Consider the following 21,852-nt stretch of genomic DNA (forward strand, 5'->3'; position numbering starts at 1 on the left):
ACTCACACATTTAAGGGGGAGGGGGGGGGGAATCACCATCTTCCTCCTTTTCTGGACTAACAAATAATTTAGAAATATACCTGTAGAAGTCATGCATGGGATAGCTGGTATAACTTGATATTTTATATAAACATTGGCCTCTACTAACAGCCTTTTCTATGGCATCTTGATTGTTCATTATTTTGTTATCTGTAATAAAAGAAGAAAAAAAGTAAAATTCTAGAGGACAGATTTAATCTAAAAATATAGATTATAGGATTATTCTAATAAGTCAAGAGTTTAATGAAGTAAATAAGCTAAGAAAAGAAATGGATTGTCCTTGTACAACACATTCCAACTAGAGTAAGTCAAAACTTTTTTCTTTGAAAATAGTTCCAGCTGTTGCTAACTTTGTAGAGTGACAGAAGGAATTAAGTTACCAAAGAACAGTGGCTTTTGAATATTATCTTTTCATGGCATAGTGCATGTATTTATAAGCAGAATGTAGACTCCAACATACCTTTCATTGTCACATTAACACCAGATGCTAAAAATAAGCCTCCAAACCGGTTGTTAAAAATCTGATTGCCTTCTAATGTTGCAGTTGCATGATTTGTAATTTCAATACCTAAAGTAAAATTTAAATAGCAGATGCATCACTTTATCTAGTTTCTTAAAAGAAACTTAATTCTTAACTAGGGAATAAAGTACAAATGTTTATTTGAATCACTGATAGTAACATTTTCCACGGTTAATAATTATAATGGCACGATACAAGATGGTTCACACCACTTTTAATAATGACATTTTAAAATTTTGCAAACTAAGAGAACAGTGCCTAGAAATATGATTAGGTAGCAGCTGGTTTATATGCTGAAAAGGAACTAGATGGTTATTTGGATTATTAAAAGTAAATGCAATAGCAAAAAGTTGAAATATATATGCACTAGAGGCCTGGTGCATGAATTTGTGCACCAGGGGGTCCTTTGGCCTGGCCTGCGGGATCGGGCCAAAACTGGCTCGGATTGCGAGAGGGCACAGGCCAGGCTGAGGGACCCCATTGGTGCACGATTAGGGCCAGGGAGGGACACGGGAAGTTGGCCAGCCAGAGGGACCGCAGGAGGGCACCAGGGCGTGTCTGGCCTGTCTCAAGTCTGGATTGCCCGGACCCTAGCAGCAAGCTAACCTATCAGAGCGTCTGCCCCCTGGGGTCAGTGCACATTATAGCGAGCGGTTGAGCATCCTTAGCATATCATTAGCATATTAGGCTTTTATTATATAGGATGATACTTAGATTTAATTTACCAAGATGTAAAAAAAATGTGTGAGGTCAGAGGACTAGAATTTTTCTGTATTCCTAATAGCAGTACAAAGGCTGCATTTATTCTATCCCAATTAATGTTTCATAATTACTACTGAACAGCAAAGAGCAATATTTCTTATAGGTTTGTGGAAGAATCCAGAACTTGGATTAGGTACTCTCATTGTTAACAGATAGGCATTCTGCCACTTTGGCAGCACAATTGGCACACCTTAAGTTATTAAGCAAAAGATAATATACTAAAAACCAACCATTTTTAATGTTTAGAAAAAAACAAGCTACAGGTAACAGAAAATACAAACCTGCAGCAAATCCATCAAATATTCTGTTTTTCCGTAAGACTGGATGACTATTAGTGCTGATGAGAACACCTGCTTGAGCATTCCTGAAAATATCATTTTCTTCAAGAAGACCTATAATAAAATATTTTCTCCGATTAAAGCTAATGCATATAACAAATTTTACTAGCCTTTTTGGTGGCATTTAGATTTTTTTTTTTAAGTTTCTTATTTAACTGCATTGTAAAATTCAAACGATTAATTTTTCAGCCAAAAAGAAAGTTCATTAGTAATTCAGCATTTAAGGCAAAGTTTAGCCAAAAATTGCAGGTAAACATTCTAACAAACTTCAAATTCCATGGTTGCAGGGACCATATCTAGTTTACTCACCACTGCATCATCTGTGCCTGGCACATAGATGATTCTCACTCAACACTGCTGAATTACAATTCCTTTGAAATATTTTTAGAACCTTTGTACCATCTTTCAGTTCAAGTTCTGATTATTTCTGGCCATTATTACTATGATTCTTGGACCAATTTCCTTTACTCCAGTCTCAGCTGGTGCTATATTTTCCCAGGTTCCTACAACTCTTATCATGTCCCTTCTCTGCTTAAAAAAAACTTTCATAATAAATTATCAAATTAACTTGCCATTTAAAGCCTTTGAAAATATTCCCCCCAAGCTACTTATCTCATTTACCTATGTTCTGAATATTTAAATCCTTAATACCTTGGGTTTATATTATTTCCTCTTCTGGAATGTTCTGTACTCTATCTTGCTAATGTCACTTCCTCTGGAAAGTTTTCAGTTTCCTTTAATCAAATTTATTATTAATTCTCTTGGCAGTTTAACAATTGCTAAGAGTCAGCCAGGAATCAGACTTCAGGTCTTCAAATATTGATTCCACCACTTAACTAGCTCTGAGTGGGCAAATAACTTACTTCTCATGGTCTCAGTTTCCTTTAAAATGGGCACAATATCACCTACCACATACAATTATTATGAGGATTAAATTAATACATATAAAAGTACATTGCACTAAATAAGTATTAGCTAGTATTGCTCCTATAAAACCTACTTATGTACAGTGAATTATAGTTAGTTGTGAACCAGTGTTTCTCTGCTCCCTAAAGATGTGAAACATGGTCTTATTTTTATAGATATCTAACCCACCTTGTATTGACCTCTGAATTCCTTTTCCCCTGAAAAGAGTGTCCCAAGTTCCTGCCTCTATTCTTACACATACCCACTAACCTCAAGTGCCATTGCATTGCTAAGATGTCCTAACTCCATACTGCATATACAAAGCCTTTTATGATTTGGGCCTTGCCCCCTTTCTCCAGCCTTAATTTCCAGTACCTCTAGTCTTACTAAATAAACCAGTTTTACTTAGACGTTTGTTTACAATGTGCTACTCCATTAGACTGTAAACTTTCTGGATGTAGTACTGTTTTATTCACCATTATATCTTTAGTATCTGTATCACAGTGGTTGGTACAGAGGTGTTCAATTAGGAATAACAAATGAAAGAGTGAAAGAATGTTTTCTATACCTGGAATGGCCTGCTTCCCACATGCCCTCCCACCCCCATTTTCCTGTGAATACTCAATTTTCAAGAGACATTTCAAGAATGATTTTACTCCATGAATCTTTTCTCAGCACCTTGCAAATAAAACCACCATTCTGTAATTTTCTCATTATATCTTTTAAAGACTCCTAACAGAGATATGTTACTTTATTGAATTACTAGATTATAAACTCCTGAAGAGAGTATGTCTTTAAGAAAATCATCCTCGCTTGATTGCAGTAAATTTTGTTGATTAAATCTTGGTATGTCATAATAATAACTAGCTATCTTTCCACATAAGGTGAGCACACAATGTTGGGTCATTGATATTTCAGGAATGGCGATAAATTTGCATTAGACATTCTTTCCCAGTCTTTCTTCATGAACATGAATTTTCAAAGGGCAGGGACTGTGGAACTTTGTCTCAATACAAAGTGAGTTGGCCTTTATGGATACCAAACCCGGCACACCTTAGCTTCATTAATTCCATTATCCAACAAACATCATTGTAAAATAGATACAAAGCAATATTTATCTATTACAGACATTTTCATATATTTACAGACCAATTAAATTCTCAAACCTAGTTCTATAACTTGACTTTCAAGTTTGTTATAATTATATCACTCTTCTGAATAATAAAAAGCCCAGAGAGGCTGTGAACAAATTCTGCTACCTTAAAAAAGCCTTACTAACAAACTGGCACACTTATGGTGGTACAGAAAGAAAAGAAAAATACTGTAAACATTTGTTTCCTTTAACTCTAGGCACTAATCTCCTAAACCATCTCAAGACTTGATAAAAAAAATTGACATTCATGTTAACTGGCAATGCCATTGATTGTTAAAGATATAGAAGAAGAATAATTGAAAATTGGGGTTTTTACTAATGCAAAATTAAGAACAATACCTCGACCCCCATTAAATATACAGATGCCACCATCTCTTCCATCATGGATTTTATTTCTTCTTAGTGTAGGGTTACTATCTGTCTTAATCCAGACTCCAGCCATTGCATTGTCAAATATTTCATTGTCTTCTATACAGCCGAGACCTATAAATGCAAAAATTTAGGTTATGTTATTTAGAAAGTATATTTCTAAAGACTTAGCACTGTGAAACAGATGAAAGATTATACGTACCGGAATTATAAACTAGAATTCCACCATTCTGTCCTCCCCAGATTTTGTTGCGCCTAATTTTGGGATTGCTTCCAGTCCTATGAATAGAATAGAAAACAATGCCATTTTAATTGCTCTGTTCCTATATGCCATGAGGTAACAGTGAAAAAATACACATTAATCATAGTTAGATTTTATAGCCTGGCTGGTGTGGGTCAGTGGTTGAGGTTGAGCGTCAACCTGTGGACCAGGTGGCCATGGTTCGATTCCTGGTCAGGGCACATACCTGGGTTGCAGGCTATAGCCCCAGTGTGGGGAGTGCAGGAGGCAGCCAATCATTAGTTCTTTCTCATCATTGATGTTTCCATCTCTCTCTCCCTTCCTCTCCGAAATAAATAAAACTATACTTAAAAAAAATAAATAAAAAGAATTAACTATACAATAGAGTCCTTCGAAATGCTCTGAAAGTCCGTCAAAGAAATTCGTTTAATTTAGCTTAATTTTATTTCCCACAGAACACACTTAACTATACTTTGTTATTACTATAGTTTCTTAACATGTAAACTAAATGGAGGAGGTAAAAATAAATAACTATTATTATTATGTATTCCCCCTTATGTAAAATGAAGGGTTGAATTACATGATTAGGACTACCATAGTTCTAAAAACTGTTAAAATATAGGGAAGAGGGGTGTAAAAGACTCTTAATTTTATACAATAGCATAAAAACAAAAGCTTCCATTTACGAGTGCCTACAACATGTCAGGCATAGTTCACAAGTATTTTATATAGTCTTCCATGGTATCCAAGTATGATGGAGTACACTGAATGCTGTCCTCAACTAGTCCAAGAAAAGTTATAATCTGACAATTTAAGGCAAGAGTACGACAGAGTGTGAATTACAGACACACAAAGGAATAAAGACTGAGCACTGAATAAGAAAATTTCTTCTACATACTCCACATATTTCTCATTCCCTCCCCCAAAAAAGCCAAATGTGAAAACATTTACCTTATCTGAACCCCTGAATACATATGATTATAGATATCATTGTCTTCTAGCACTCCATGTCCATTGTCATAAAAATAAACACCAACCTAAAATTTAAAAAAATGTAATTCATATGACAAAAGTGTTTAATAAAACAATGATTTCCCATACAGGAATCCAAGACAATCTTACCTGCTTGCCACTGTGTATCCTGTTTCTTCTCAGTACTGGAGTGCTGCCAGTTGTCACCCAGACTCCAGCCAGAGTATTACTATAAACTTCATTCTCTTCTATTACACCTTGTCCTTTCTCATGCTAAATAAAAGATACATTCATTACAATATCCATTTTGTATCAGCAAAATATAGTTTATAGTGTATTCCTCTCTTTAAAGACAGTTTTAACAATTTTTTAAAAAAATGTTATCTAGGTAAGGAGGCAATGATAACATTTTTATGTAGCCTCTAAGTTTAGGCCTCTAAAATGTTTATACTGTTCTTTATGTGGTTATGTACTTTTAAATCTATTATCATAGAGTAGTAGCATGCAATTTTTTTTTTTAGCAAAATCATTTATTTCATTCTAAGATATACAGCAAACTTAAGATCTCTCATTTTGTAAGTTAACAGTTATTTCACATTATCACTGGTAAAGTCACTTCAAAATGATAAGGTTTCAGGGTTGCTAAAATTTTTATTTTTAGCAGATTAGAGACATGAATATTTCTAAAACTGTAAATAAAAATTAGTCACAAAAAACTTTCACAAAAATCTTTCAGAAACTAGGATCCTATTATTTTCTTACTTGAATCAGTTGTAACAATTTCAGATACCATGGTGACCAGAGGACATACACAGGTTTTAAAATTTTGGGAGATGCTCAATTATATTGCAACATAAATTCAAAAGCAAAATGGCCTTTTCAGAAGATAAAAATATTCAAGTCTAGTGTTATCAGTATTTTCAGTGTTATTACTTTTGGAAAATTTCAGAGATTCATACAGTAGTCACACTGGCAAAATTCCAATGCAACAAATATAACTCAAGACTGACAATCAGTTGTTACTTCATATTGCCAATTATAATAAAAATCTTTAATATAAAGGTATATTTTCTATTCCTAAATTTAGTCAGCTGATTAAATTTTATAGAACACTACACACACTATAAAATTAAAAGTCTTTTATATATACTGGCAGGGAGAAAAGAGTCTTATTCATTGTCTAAATATTAAAGACAGTTACAGCTTCATACTCTAAAAGTTGGACTACCTCAAGCTAAACATAATTCTGCCCCATCCTCCCTACTCCTCTGATTTTGATGTATGAAATTCTAGAACTGTATTCATTAACTTACCACATAAATCCCACCATGCTGGCCATCATGAATTTTGTTATGTCGAACAATTGGACAACTGTTTGTCCTAATCTGAATTCCTGCTAATGCATTTCCTATTTAAAAGTAAAAGTTACAATATCAACATATGGAGCCTAGCGAAACATGGTAAAGTCTTACATTCTGTAGTAGCTAAAATTCTTATTTTAGTAAAAGCACAACTCTGTGAAATATGTAATATTCAGAAAGATACTTATGGCCCATGAGTAATACAACACAAAACTGAAGGAACTAAGTGTAAAAAAATAAATGCAAAGGATTGTAGGCATTAGAAGTATAGTGGTTAAGGGTAGAGACAATTGGTTAGGCTGCATAGTTTTAACCCTTTGCACTCGCTTTCTTCTCGAGCTGCTACCGATGCTAACAGTGTCGAGTCACACTTGACATCTGAGTGCAAAAGGTTAAATCCCAGGAATTCTATCTACTTCCTGTGTGATTTTGAATAAGTCATTTGCCATTTCTGTACCTTTGTTTCTTGATCACTAAATGGAGATATTTAATAGTATTTACTTCACAGGGTTGATGTGAATATTCTATGACTTAATTTAGATAAGGTGCTCAGAATAGTGCCTGACACTGAGTAAACTTATGTATTATCAGGTGTTAGCAAAGGAGAAAGTCCAGGAACATATCAGTGTCTAGCACACAGACATCAGTAGTTTGCTGAAGTTTTAATGAAGATTAAGTATTTTCCCTTCCTAGTAGTACCAAAGTAACAAACTACCATAGCAATAATTTATTAATTATTAAACAATGGAATAATTTAAGGAAACTGTAGATACTCCTTGAATCTATTTATCTACCTTATTTATATTTTGATCCCTGGTATCTGGCATAGTGCCAGGTACATAGTAGGTATTTAGTAAATGTTGGTAGGTGAATAAATATCACAGAAAATCTTTAATGAGAATTTAAAAAATTGAATCAGTTCTACTTGGATAGTGTCAAACTGTTCCATTTTGCTACTGTGAGGTAGAGAAGTCAAACTCTAAAATTTTATAGACCAAAGCCACATGCTTACCATAAATGTCATTTCCTTCAATAAGGCCTCGTCCATCACCAAAGATGTAAACTCCCCCTTGATTTCCATTAAATATAGAATTCCCCCTATAATTACATGAAATAATAAAAATAAGAATCCATTCAGCAAACTTGTTTTACACAATTAATTGTAAGGTCACTCATGGTCATGTGACCTTGGAAAATTATTTAACTTCTATGATTCTGAGTTTCCTAATCCATCCAATGAGGTACTCAAACTAGATGATTTCTAAATTCCTTCCTAGTTCTAAGAGCTAAAGCTTTGAAAAAGTCATCTAATATCTGAGACAAAATAGCATTCTTAAAAATTCTCCTTAGAACAACTAACTCATTCAAAATAACTTATAAAACTGCTCTAGATGCATTTGTTGAATTCTAACAAGATGGAAATCCCCTATTATACTTTCAATGAAAACCAGTGGAAAATAAAATTTGACAAAAATACATCATGGTCTTTAATTAAATTATAATAGCTCTGTACAACAGTCTTAACCAATGTCGTTAAGACTGGATCTATTGCCCTAGCTGGTTTGGCTCAGTGGTTGGAGTATTGGCCCATGGACTGAAGGGTCCCAATTTCAATTCTGGTGGTCAAAAGCACTTACTTTGGTTGCAGGCTCCATCCCTGGCCCCAGTCGGGGCATGTGCAGGAGGGCAACCAATCGATGTTTCTCTCTCCCCCACCTCCCTTCCACTCTGTCTAAAAAATCAATGGAAAAAATATCTTCGGGTGAGGATTAACTAAAAAATAAAAAAGACTGGATCTATTTGTTTCCTTTCTGTGGCCAGAGGGAGTGGCAGAAACTATTAAAGAAAAGTGACAGGCCTGGCTGGCGTGGCTCAGTAGTTGAGTGTCAACCTATGAACCAGGAGTTTCACAGTTTGATTCCCGATCAGGATATATGCCCAGGTTGTAGGCTCGATCCAAAACAGAAGGCAGCCAACCAATCAATGATTCTCTCTCATCATTGATGTTTCTATTGATCTCACCCCCTCTGAAATCAATAAAAAAAGAAAAGAAATAAACACACATCAGGTTTAAGTTTTTACTTTTTATTATTCTTAGTCGCTCTGATCAAAATCTTTGAGACAGTTTCCTGAGTTATTCTATTGGCGGATTCTTAAGAAAAACCAACCAACCAACCAACCAACAACAAAAAGCCCTGGCTGCTGTAGCTCAGTTGGTTGGGTATCGCCCCATGCACAAGGAGGTTGCTGGCTCAATCTCTGGTCGGGGGGTGGGAGGAGGGCATGCAAGAGGCAGTTGATTCATGTTGAGCTCTCACATCGATGTTTCTTTCTCTTCCCCTTTCTTCTTTTTTAAAATATATTTTATTGTTTTTTTTTACAGAGAGGAAGGGAGAGGGAGAAAGAGTTAGAAACATCGATTCAGCTGTCTCCTGCACACCCCCCACTGGGGATGTGCCTGCAACCAAGGTACATGCCCTTGGCCGGAATCGAACCTGGGACCCTTGAGTCCGCAGGCCGACGCTCTATCCACTGAGCCAAACCGGCTAGGGCTCTTGACTTTTCTTACAAAACAAAGTAAAAAAGTAATTTCCACTCATAATACTTATAAATACCTTATCGTTGGGTCACTATTTGAGGTAATCCATACACCTGCAAAGTTGTTTGCATAGATTTTATTCTCTATGAACTGTCCTCTTCCTTTTTCGTGGACATATATTCCTCCAGTCTGCCCATGATGAATTTCACATCGAACCACTGTGGGGTTAGCATAGGCTTTTACTTCAAAGCCTGCTATCCTGTTTCTGTGTATGTTGCAACTTTCAAAATAACCCTGAAGAAATACAGAAATTAAACCTGTAGGTAAGGCTAGTTTCCTAGAAGAATATAAAAAACCCCCACATTTTTAAATGTACACATCAAAATTAAGAATCAGAGATGTTCAAGAGTAGAAATAAATCAAAGATATTCACTAAATTTCAAATGATAAACATGGAAGGAAATATTTTAATTTTAGTACAACAAAACTACAAATACTCTAATTAGTCTGAATATATTCAATGCCAGGAAAGAAAAATAGGTAAGTATGCATTTCCTTCAACAAAAGATTTATAAGTATTAAACACAGTAAGTCCTTGTAGACTTAAAAATGTCCCAAGAAACTAACTTCTAAAAAGTTGACATAAGGATATAAGCAGAGCCTACAGAAAAAGACACAAAATAACTTTCATCCTAGCCACATAATAGTGAACTAGCTAAATAAAATGTTTTTGAAGACTTATGCTCAAGGTATACACACTATCATGTTAAATGAAAAGAACAGTATATTCTTCAAGGTAGTATACATTAAATATGACCTAAATTTTACTAAAGAAAAACCTGAAGGATTAAACAAAAACATGAAGGTATGACCATTTGAGTAGTGATATTTATTTGTATCCTTTATAACCTCTCTGAATTTCTTAAATTTTCTACAATGGATGTTTTACTTATTTTGTAATGAGAATGAAAATACTCTAACACTGCCCTGGCCTGTTTGGTTCAGTGGATAGTACATCATTCTGTGGACCAAAGGGTCCCAGGTTCGATTCTGGTCAAGGGCACAAACCTCGCAGGCTCCTCCCCAGCCGGGCTCTGGTCAGGGCATATGCAGGAGGCAACCAATCAATGTGTTTCTCTCACATCGATGTTTCTCTCTTCTACTTTCCTTTCTCTTCTACTTTCTCTAAAATCAATGGGAAAATATCCTCGGGTGATGATTTAAGAAAAAAAGTACTCCAATACTAATATCTTAAATTGTAAGACTCAATCAATATTGAATATTAAGAGAAAAAATAATACTTATAAGATGGCATTTCTAAAAAAACATTTTATTTCCCTTGTCTATCCCTTCAACTGAATGTGTTCATGCTTGTTTTAGCAGCACATATACTAAAACTGGAATACATGGATTTTATGTATGTAAAATCTATGGTCCCTGAACAATTATACACAAGCTAGAGGCCTGATGCACGAAGATTCATGCAAGAATGGGCCTTCCTTCCCCTGGCTGCTGGTACCGCCTTTGCTCCGGCCTGAGCCGCCTTTCTGCCTTCCCATGCTGCCCAGAGGACTGGAGCTGCTAGGGCTGTGTGGAACGCCTGCATCGTTGCCATGGCAATGATGCAAGCGTCCCACCCCCAGCCACTTGGTGCCTGTGTATGCAAATTAACCCACCATCTTTGTTGGGTTAATTTGTATACTCACTCCTGATTGGCTGGTGGGTGTCACAAAGGTACGGCCAATTTGCATCTTTCTCTTTTATTAGTGAAGATTTGTTAAATGTTCCATATTTTGTGCAGTGTTCCGATATTCTCACACCCTTTGATTAGCTCAGAAGAAATATGTGGTACTCAATAGCAAAATTGTGACTTCTCACCACACACATAGACTAAACGTGCTCCCTTTAACACTAAGTATTTTCTTATGCTACCTTCCATGTATTAGCCTGTACTATTTCTATATTTTGTCATATCCATTTGTACCTGATCATAAGCTCCTGAAGAGAACTATCCAACTATGCAAAACTTTACACACACAAAACAAGCACTCAAGTAGGATGTGACAAACTTGCCATAGAAATCTAGAAGAGTTTAAAATAGGATGTAATTTTGAAAACTACTGTAGTACAATACATATTTAATGCTTTAAAAACATGGACCTCTGAGCATAACATTCAGAAGTAGTTTTTAGGTTTCATTTTACAGAGATAAAGTGTAAATTATTTCTAATTTACCACTTTACATTTGGATTATAATTTTTTTAAAATTGAGGGTTACATAAAAAATAGCTTCTTTAAATATAAAAGTTTTTTCTTCTTTGATTTTATACCTAATAAATGTTCACTGGGTAAAGATACAGACTATAATGTCAAAACTGAACATCAAAGAAACAAAAACAAATTAAAAAACAGGATAAACTAAAGGAACTTAATGTTCTATTGAAACAAACATTTTTCTGATGTTTTTATCACTGAGAAGGGAGCTCAATTAGTCTCTCAGTCTCTCTCTGCCTAGAGTTAAATGACTTACCTGATTAGTAAACCTGGGAAAGAATAAACTGGGTATGCTCAATTCAGCTTCACCTTTTCCTCATGGAAGAGAGAAGGTAGTATGCCTTCTGCTACAACTCACAAACACTGCCTATGACTAAGTGGGCAAGCCTATTTAATTTTGGGGTTCAGTTAAACACACCCAATTTGATTTTCATTCTAAGCTGTATCTTCCAATTTAACTTTTAAAAGCAATAAAGATAATATTTCAGCCTACTCTTGTTACTTTATGGCTTTATTTCTTAATTTGTTAATGTAGCGAGGAAAGGTATGCTATTTAAAAAAAACCCCCACGTATTTTCATTGATTTGAGAGAGGAAGGGAGAGGGAGAGAAACATCAATGACAGAAAATCACTGATTGGCTGCTTCCTGCAGGCCCCACACTGGGGGGATCAAGCCCACAACCCAGGCATGTGCGCCCTGACTGGGAATCAAACTGTGACCTCCTGGTTCATAGGTCAACACTCAACCACTGAGCCATGATGGCCAGGAGGAGAAAGGTTTGCTATTTATTGGGCTTCCATGAAGATTCCAATAGCAGGCTACTGTTATGTACTGGCTATCCTAGTTAAACATACAGTAATACTAAAAGTATGCTTTGCTGTATATTTACTAAAAATTATTCAAATGTGGGAAGGCTCTTTCTCTGTTTTCTTTAGGTTTTAATTTTGTACAATGAGAGAGTCAACTAGATTCACAAGTTTATTTAGGCCAAGAGCAAACCACTCTCTTTATTTTCCCTCAGCCCGAGGCCCATACTTTAAATTCTTTCAGCTACCTCCATTTTTTTTGGTTAATCCTCACCCGAGGATATCTTTCCATTTATGTTTAGGCAGAGTGGAAGAGAGAGGGGAAGACAAAGACAAAGACATTGATGTGAGAGAAACACATTGATTGGTTGCTTCCTGCATGGCCCCAACAAGGGCCTGGGCCGGGGAGGAGCCTGCAACCTAGGTATGAATCCTTGATGGGAATTGAACCTGGGACCCTTGGTCTGCACGCTGACACTCTACCCACTGAGCAAAACCGGCTAGTGCAATCTAGCATTGTATTTTTAAGTAAAGATTTGTATTGCTATATCTTGAGTTTTCAGTATTAGGTATTATTTACTGACTTCCTATTATGGACGATGAGAATTTAACTTTCCTACATTTCTATTCCTCATCACAAACATTCATATGCTCTTCCAATGTAGTTATATCATAATGTGGTTAGATTAGTGTGCTAGTCAGAGCTGAGCTGTCAAGTATAACTATATATTCTTTGCTGCACAATTTTTTATTTTCCCTGTAGTAGTTATTTTGTTCTTCTCCTTTGCTTAAATCTCTAGTGATAATCTATCCTAAACTTGCTACCAGTTGTTTAAATTACGTAACATATTTACATTCCACATTAGGTTTACCAATTTATCTTCTTAAATACAAGCAGGTTTTATAACCTGCTCTAATGTGGACTGGTTACCCTGGTCATAGGCACAGGTCACTTACCATATTTATTTTTTATTTATTGATGAGAGAGAGATGGATTTGTTGTTCCACTCATTTATGCATTCATTGGTTCTTTTTTAAAAAAATATTTTATTGATTTTTTACAGAGAGGAAGGGAGAGAGATAGGGAGTGAGAAACATTGATGAGAGAGAAACATCGATCAGCTGCCTCCTGCACACCCCCTACTGGGGATAATTGCCTGTAGCCAAGGTACATGCCCTTGACCAGAATTGAACCTGGGACCCTTCAGTCTGCAGGCTAATGCTCTATCCACTGAGCCAAACTGGCTAGGGCTGGTTGAAGGTTGATTCTTGTATGTGCCCTGACCTAGGATCAAACCCGCAACCTTGGTATATCAGGACTATGCTTACCTATTGAGCTACCCAGTCAGGGCCATATTTAATTTAGATTATGGTAAAAATGTTCCCTACATCAACAATGGAGTTTGTAATCTCTATCTATTGTTTTAGAGTAACTTTCAAGAAAAGAAAGCAACTAAAGTTTTTTCATGTCTTAAAACCATAGGCCTCTACTATAACTGTGACTTTATTACATTCATAAAGAACCACTGCTTGACTTATAGTTTTATAATTTTACAAGGAAACCTATTTCATTATTATTCTGGGTTAAAGGGCTCTAGTTAATGTAATTATGCTTTAAAATACATTTTAATGAAATGCATGTGTTTTGTTAAGAGATGCCTTTAGTGCAAAATGGTCTAATAATACAGACTGTACGTAGAATTTAAATGCAAATCACAAAAGCTCCAATAGCCCTAACTGGTTTGGCTCAGTGGATAGAGCGTCAGCCTGCAGACTCACGGGTCCCAGGTTCGATTTCAGTCAAGGGTGTGTACCTTGGTTGCAGGCACATTCCCAGTGGGGGTGTGCAGGAGGCAGCTGATTGATGTTTCTCTCTCATTGATGTTTCTAACTCTCTATCCCTCTCCCTTCCTCTTTGTAAAAAGTCAATAAAATATATTTTTTAAAAAAGCTCCAATATTTATGCAAAACTCCAAAGGCATGAACATTTTACCCCATTTATAATGTGATTTACTGCCCTACCAAAAGGTACAAGATTGCTAATAGTTTATTCCATATTTAAAATAAAAGCTCATTGCCCTAACTGGTTTGGCTCAGTGGATAAGAGTGTCGGCCTGCAGACTGAAAGGTCCCAGGTTCGATTCCAGTCAAGGGCATGTACCTTGGTTGCGGGCACATCCCCAGTAGGAGGTGTAAAGGAGGCAGCTGATCGATGTTTCTAACTCTCTATCCTTCTCCCTTCCTCTCTGTAAAAAATCAATAAAATATTAAAAAAAAAAAAAAGCTCATAAACTTCTAGGCAAAAGCATTTCTAAATTTCTGCCAGACACATTACTGCAAATTATCATTCTATCAATTTAAAAACTTAACATTTATATAAAAATAAAAGATGAGATTAAACACTTTTTATTTAAAAATTTTTGAAATGAAATATTCTTTATTAAATATAAAGTAAAGGCACTCAAGTATTTCTCTTAAAACTCTCCAAACCCACTGGCCAAAAGAACAAAAAGGAGAAAAAATATGCTATTTTCATTGAAATAAACTTCCATAACTTCAAACTATAATCTATAAAATACCTGCCAAATACTATGAAATCTGGATAAGGAAAACAGGGTGCTGACAGCACAAATGTTACCTTAAACATTCCGCAAGACAGTTTCTCCTAAGGGAAGGTTCTAATAAGCTACCCAGTGACCTACTAAAGTGATGAATAGAACACAGGAGAAGAGGAAACAGAGTAATATTTTCACAGAAATAACTTCAGGCATAAGAAGTAAATCTAACGAAAACACTACATTATGTGTAATTTCTGTCATATAAAACTTAAGTTTCCTACTTAAGGAAGAATATCCAAAGCAAAGTGAGAGAAGAGAAAGGATGGCCAGATTTCAACACAGAGAATCTGTCATGACTTAAATTCATAAACTTAGAATAAATGTCTCAAAAACTTAACTTTATTATTATTTTTATTGATTTCAGAGAGGAAGGGAGAGGGAGAGATAGAAACATCAATGATGAGAGAGAATCATTGATCGGCGTTCTCTGCATGTCCCCTACTGGAGATCAAGCCCACAACCCAGGCATGTGCCCTGACTGGGAATTGAACTGTGACTTCCTGGTTCATAGGCTGACACTCAACCACTGAGCCACGCTTGACTAGGCTGTCTCAAAAAATTTATATCAATTTGGCATCATTATGGCATTTTAATTTTATTGAACAAAAATAACACTCTACAATGGATTTAATATTAAACAAAGATAATTGGGGAACTGAACATTATTTTTAGCAGTGAGACTGACATTGTGGTTATGTGAGACAGAAAAAAAAAGAATCCCTAGTTTTAAAGATACATGCGGAAATATTTACAGATGGGATAATGATGTCAGGATTTGCTTCAAAATAAATCAGAGAATAAAGAAGAGAGTAAGGAGTGAACAAAGAGGTATAGATTAAACAGAGTTAGTCATGAATTGATAGCTGTTGAAGGTGGAGGTGGGTATATGGGGATTAATTATAACGTTCTTTCTAGTTTTATGTATGTCAGAAAGATTCTATAAAATAAAAACACATTAAAAATGAGAGATAAAAACCAACTGAAAACAGAAAAGGAGACAAAATTATGGAGATAATAAAGAACACAGATTTGAAGAAATCACACAAAACTTCAAGTAAAAGAACACACTAATATAAATAATACAAGATAGCCAAGTTTCTAAAGAAAAGAATAAACATATGAACAGAGAAAGCAAATCTCCACCAGAGACACTCCCCGCCCCCCCAAGAAAACCAACCCCCCCCCCCCCAAAAAAAACCCCACAAAAAACCTTGGACTTATCTGCCACACTCAATGTTAGAAATATAAAAATGACTACAGAATTCAGAGGGAAAGAAAGTACAGGTATAATAAAAACTAAACACTCAGCCAAGTTAAAAGTTAATGGATAGGCCACTTTCAAGTGGCAAGAATTTAAGGCTACAATACCAGAAACTGTTAAAAAATAAAAAACGGCTAGCTCTAGCTGACTTGGTTAAGTGGATAGAGCGTCACCCTGCAGACTGAAGGGTCCTGGGTTTGATTCCTGGTCAGGGCACATGCCCGGGTTTTGGGCTCAATCCCCAGTAGGGGGCATGCAGGAGGCAGCCTATCAATGATTCTCTCTCAGCATTGATATTTCTCTCTCTCCCTCTCCTTTCCTCTCTGAAATCAATAAAAACATATTAAAAAATAAAATAAAAAACACCTAGATGACAAAGCTCAGCCAACCCAAGAATAAATCAAAATAAACAATTCAGGAATGGAGAAACTCTGATTAAAGGTCTGAAGATAAATAAATATAGAGTAAACATAGAGCCATAACTATAAATGTTATAAACCTTTACAGAAGACAAATGAGAATATAAATAATTGGGTAGAGATAGGTTAGAAAATCTTTTATGATTTATTCTTGTAAGTACAGAAATTTAAATCCTAAGTATGTAATAGACAAAAAACAATTTCAGAGAATAAAAATATAATTAAATAACATATTTAAAGATAGAGGACAACACAAAAACTAGTTTAAATATTTATTCTGATGTTTCTTGAAGTTCTATAGAAACCATGTCAAATTTTAAAAAGGTTATTTTTAGTGATGTCCTACCAATCATGGGGTGCAACACAGAGAAGACAGCCAAAAGAATATAGTTAAGTCCTTACTGCAATTTTAAGCAAGATGACATATAAAGAAACCAATTTAACCACTGGCTGACATAAACAAGAGTTAAGTTTCTACAGCATATTTCTGGTTACAAAAACATCATCAAATTTCTAAATTAAGACACAAAACACTTACTTTAGACATTGAAGTAAATGTGAGCTATACATACATTTAAGAAAGATTAATAAAAATAAGATGATTATTTTCCAACCTGCTTATTCCAGTTTAGGGTCACAGGTGGCCAGAGCCTATCTGCAGCTCATGGAGCAAGGAAGAACCAAACCTGGACAGGATGCCCTTCCATCTCAGGGCACACTCACAATTTAGACACCAATTAACCTAATATGCACATCTTTGGGACATGGAAAACCAGAGCACTAGGAGAAAACCCATGCAAATATGGAAAGAACATGCAAACTCCACACAGCCAGTGGCCCCAGCCTGGAATCTCCCCCCCTCCCCATCAACATTACAACAAAACAACATTATTCGAGGACCTGCCATATCCTTGGAATAGAAGAACATTCTACCAAAGGATTTTAAAAGATTGTATCACAATACTAAAACACACAACAGACCCAACATATACTTTATTTTGACCCTTCCCTTACAAATCTATATTACCTTAACAAATCTCTTCATTAATCCTTAATGGGAATATTTATCTGTAGCAATGACTAGAGTTGTTAAAAAAAGTTATAAAAATTTCAAACCCAAATTTATAAAAAATAAATTGTTATGGGGTGTGTGATGAGGAATAAATGATGACGATGAACTTTAGTAAGTAAACATCATCATAGGTCTTTTAAAAATGAGGGGAATTTACCCAGGTTAAAATTATCTTGGTACCTCAAATCATTTGTGAATGAGACCAGGGGCATGCATAAATATGGTACTTGAATAGTACGTTAACTCTGGGGCAGTCTAAGGCAACACAGACAAATAAATACTAGCATAGTATAGTTCCATTACAAAATAAGATACCATTTAGGAACTATAACCAATGCAGGCCTCTAAGGGAGGGCAGAATCTCAAGATTCTTATGTTTTGACATCCTGCAAACCTTTGCTCAAATTCCCCAATTCCCACCTCCTTGGAGAAAACAGTACAATTTGCAACAAAATGTCAGTTTCTTTATTCTAGCTGGAAAAGGCAAATGGTCATCTTCACTCTGCTTTTTTATCAACAGGTCTATGCTACAACCCAAGTTGTAAGTGAACAGTTTCTCTCAGGTTACAGTTACCCCACAAATGATGAAGAACTGAATGGTCTGAAACCATTTACCAGTAGTTTGAATCAGAACTTGATAAAAGGGTAACTCCTCATAGTCTCGTTCAGTTTTAAAAAGAGTTCTGCATTAGAGTTTTAGGTACAAATGCTGAAAACAAAAAATTTCCTTCGTTAACTGATTAATTTGTGTAAGTGCATCCAATGTTCCCAAGTTGCTTGACTAATACTACATAATAGAAACAAAACTTCACCATAATCCTATGTACCACCATGTCACCACCCCCTCCTCTCCCATTTCATAAAAAATGTTGCCAATGCTGTAAGTAGGACCTGAAAATTACCTCAATGAAAATTAGGCATTAAATGAAAAGAATACACAACAGACAACCAAGAACATTATTTTGAAATCGTAGCTTAAGAGAGCTCAAAAAGGCTGTTCCTAGAAAATTGTGTAAAATGACATAATATTCAAAACATATCATCCATAGAGATGCCTAATTAACTGCTGCATAACAATAGTATAGCTGATATTTTATTATCACTGTATCTCTTACTAACGTTCTGCCAGTTAAAAAAAATTTTTTTAAGAGGAGTAAAATGGAAGTCAAATTAATAATGTAACCATTACTTCTCAAAGTGTAGTCGATAAACAACCTGTATTAAACTCACATATGATGCTTATTAAAAATAAATATCCTGGGTCTGATCCTTGAAAATTCTGATTTATAATATATGGATGATTTTTCTGCACTTACATTTCAGAACTACTGGATTAGACATGAATCCTCTCAAATGTCACATCAATTCCCTAAGGACTCCATCTTTTCTACATTATTATAGTGTGAGAACCATGAATTTATAGAATATTGCATATTGATTTAAAAATATAATGCTGAAATCGCTTTTAAACCTATACCATATAATAGAAACAAATAATTTGGTGGTTATAAAATCTTGAAACCTATTTGAAATCTAACTAATATGAAATCAGCTTTTCTATTAAAAATGTTCTTACCATGCCATGATCAAATGTGAACACACCAACATCACGTCCATGATGAATATGATTCCGTCTAATAATTGGGTTTCCATGATTTTTAACCCAAATCCCAGCCAAAGCATTATTGGAAATTTCATTATCTTCATATATTCCCTACAACAAATAATCAGAAATAAACATTAGTAAAACTTGAAAAATATTTTAAAAGAATAAAACCACAAAGTTAAAGAAATACCTGTGCATGATCTGTTATATAAAGTCCAACATTTTCACAGTCGCTGATATTACAGTGCTTGATAGTGGGACATGCTCCTTGACCACTAACACATACTGCAGAGCCAACTGTAAGGAAAATACTTTATTTAAAAACCTATTGGGCCACAACACAGAGACTCATTTTATAACAAAATATAAAGAAACACTAACCTGTACATGTACTTCTGATGATACAGTGATCAATAATAGGACTACAATTTACTGTAATCTCTAAGCAGTGGTGTGCATTGTGGTGTTGAGCAGATTTGTCATCAGGGTTAAACTGAAAAGTAGAAATTTTGTTAAATAAACAACCACTGCTTTAATGATTTCAACATATTATTTTAAATCTTAAAATTTCTTACCCTTATTGTCATATATCCAACATAAGCATCCTCAGAACCTTCCATAAAAACAAAGGTTGAATCTCTAGTGTTTTCAATTATAACTTTGTCTGCTACTTTTCCAGGTGCTGTGGAGAAGATATTTAAAGCATATTACCTTTATCAGGCAGATGAAATGGAAATTTAAAAATAACTTTAAAAATACACTTTAAAAATACAGTAATACTTTGCTATAAAACTAGTAATATATAACTTTTTTATTTTTTTAAGTTGGGTATTTTTTGGAGGGAGAACTTTTAAAAGTTATTACTTTTAAATACTGAGAGGACTAATACTCATTTAATTGATAACTATATTTCATTGGCCTTTACCACAGGCAGTCATATCTAATGTAGATATTATTTCAGTATCATATTGAAATCCATGTATAATACTTCTAAGGTTCAATTGCAAATAGTAATTATTATCCAAAAGAGACCTATTTATTTCCAAAACTGGCCTTAATTTGGAAAGTAATAAAAATCTATAGGCAGAAATTTTCTACACCCTCCCTCCTCACTTTTCTTCATGATGGAAATGGGGGAGGAAAGCAAAAAGGGCAGTAAATGCAAACTTTATTAACAAGTAATAATTATTAGCCATCTTAAAATGGTCTATGCACTATATCCTTAAAAAATCAGAGAGAGCCCAGCTGGTGTGGCTCAGTGGTTGAACACTGACCTATGAACCAGGTTTGATTCCTGGTCAGGTCACATGCCCAGGTTGTGGGCTTGATCCCCGGTGTTGGGTATGCAGGAGGCAGCCGATCAATGTTTCTCTCTCATCATTGATGTCTCTCTCTCCCTCTTCCCTTCTCTCTCCCTCTCTCTCCCCTCTCCCCCTCCTCCTCCCTCCTGTCCTATTCTTCCTCTCTTAAAAAAAAATCATAGCATAAATTTCAAATGACTGATCAGTGCTCAATAAATATTTTATTACATTTATTCTTAGAAACTTGAGCATAAAAGCAGCTTTTATATAGTCCAAAAATATATAAGATGAAGCTAACAAACATTTTTCTTTCCTTAATGATTAACTAAGGCAGTTGGACAAAGTAGTGACCAAGAAACATATACATTTAAAAAGAAAATATTTTTATTGATTTCAGAGAGGGAGGGAGAGGGAGAGAGCTTGAAACATCAATGATGAAAGAGAATTACTGATTGGCTGCCTCCTACATGCCCCACACTGGGAATCAAGCCCGAAACCCAGGCATGTGCCCTGAATAGGAATCAAATTGTGACCTCCTGGGGTTCATAGGTGGATGCTCAACCACCGAGTCATGCCAGCTGGGCGAGAAATATATAACATCTTAAAAAGAAGACATTTCCGCAATTTCTGAACTCCCATGTTTTCATTTCTATCACATAAAATATGCATGATATTTAATTCTTATTCTTTCCTACCATTAAGGTATTATCGAAGTTACATAAATTTTAAGTCACTAGCATTTTATAAACCCATTATGTAAATAAAATTGGTAAAATTCTAATAAAAATGCATTTCAAAATACCTGCACCAATCATGGTGATTGGAGATTCAATATATATCCATTCATCAGTATATATTCCAGAATGAACAAAGATAAGTCCATCAAAATGAGCTTCTTGTACCCCACCAAGGGCATCTTCAATTGTATCATAATACTAGAAAAAAATAAGTGTCAATATAGAACTGAAAAATTACCATTTTAAATCCCATAAAAATAGAGATCAAACATACCAACATATTTTCTCTTCCTTTATATCTTGCAGGGTTACTGTAGAAATGTTCAGCAAATCCTGGCTTTACATGTGCACCTTTATACTTAATGTCCAAAAAAAAAAAAAAAACAAAAAAAAAAAAGGAAAGAAAAGGACATTACATTTTAAACTAATTTTGTACTGTATGAATATTTTAAATAAAATATATAAAAAATCAATTATTTCAACTAATTTTCTGTTGCACAGTGCAATGTAAAAGGTGTTACAGATTTTATATTATTCAGTACTATTCAGTAAGAAAG

General features: G+C 34.9%; 1 protein-coding gene across 3 annotated transcripts in view; it reads right to left on the reverse strand.

The window, feature by feature from the left end:
- Positions 1-21,852, reverse strand: part of FBXO11 (F-box protein 11) — an 89,735-nt gene that overhangs the window by 1,936 nt on the left and 65,947 nt on the right. For 2 of the 3 annotated variants that reach the window (XM_054727910.1, XM_054727911.1), the window contains exons 6-21: positions 21,570-21,653; positions 21,361-21,493; positions 19,833-19,939; positions 19,639-19,750; positions 19,448-19,554; positions 19,228-19,365; positions 9,277-9,494; positions 7,674-7,759; positions 6,614-6,708; positions 5,451-5,573; positions 5,280-5,365; positions 4,290-4,366; positions 4,058-4,201; positions 1,603-1,713; positions 500-607; positions 81-189 (exon numbers count right to left, since the gene is read on the reverse strand). In XM_054727910.1, coding sequence (XP_054583885.1) covers positions 81-189; positions 500-607; positions 1,603-1,713; positions 4,058-4,201; positions 4,290-4,366; positions 5,280-5,365; positions 5,451-5,573; positions 6,614-6,708; positions 7,674-7,759; positions 9,277-9,494; positions 19,228-19,365; positions 19,448-19,554; positions 19,639-19,750; positions 19,833-19,939; positions 21,361-21,493; positions 21,570-21,653 — 1,838 coding nt within the window. The remainder of the gene's footprint in view (positions 1-80; positions 190-499; positions 608-1,602; positions 1,714-4,057; positions 4,202-4,289; positions 4,367-5,279; positions 5,366-5,450; positions 5,574-6,613; positions 6,709-7,673; positions 7,760-9,276; positions 9,495-19,227; positions 19,366-19,447; positions 19,555-19,638; positions 19,751-19,832; positions 19,940-21,360; positions 21,494-21,569; positions 21,654-21,852) is intronic. The other variant, XM_054727912.1, reaches the window with a different exon arrangement.

Source organism: Eptesicus fuscus, chromosome 16, assembly GCF_027574615.1.
Source record: "Eptesicus fuscus isolate TK198812 chromosome 16, DD_ASM_mEF_20220401, whole genome shotgun sequence".
NCBI classification, from domain to species: Eukaryota; Metazoa; Chordata; class Mammalia; order Chiroptera; family Vespertilionidae; genus Eptesicus; species Eptesicus fuscus.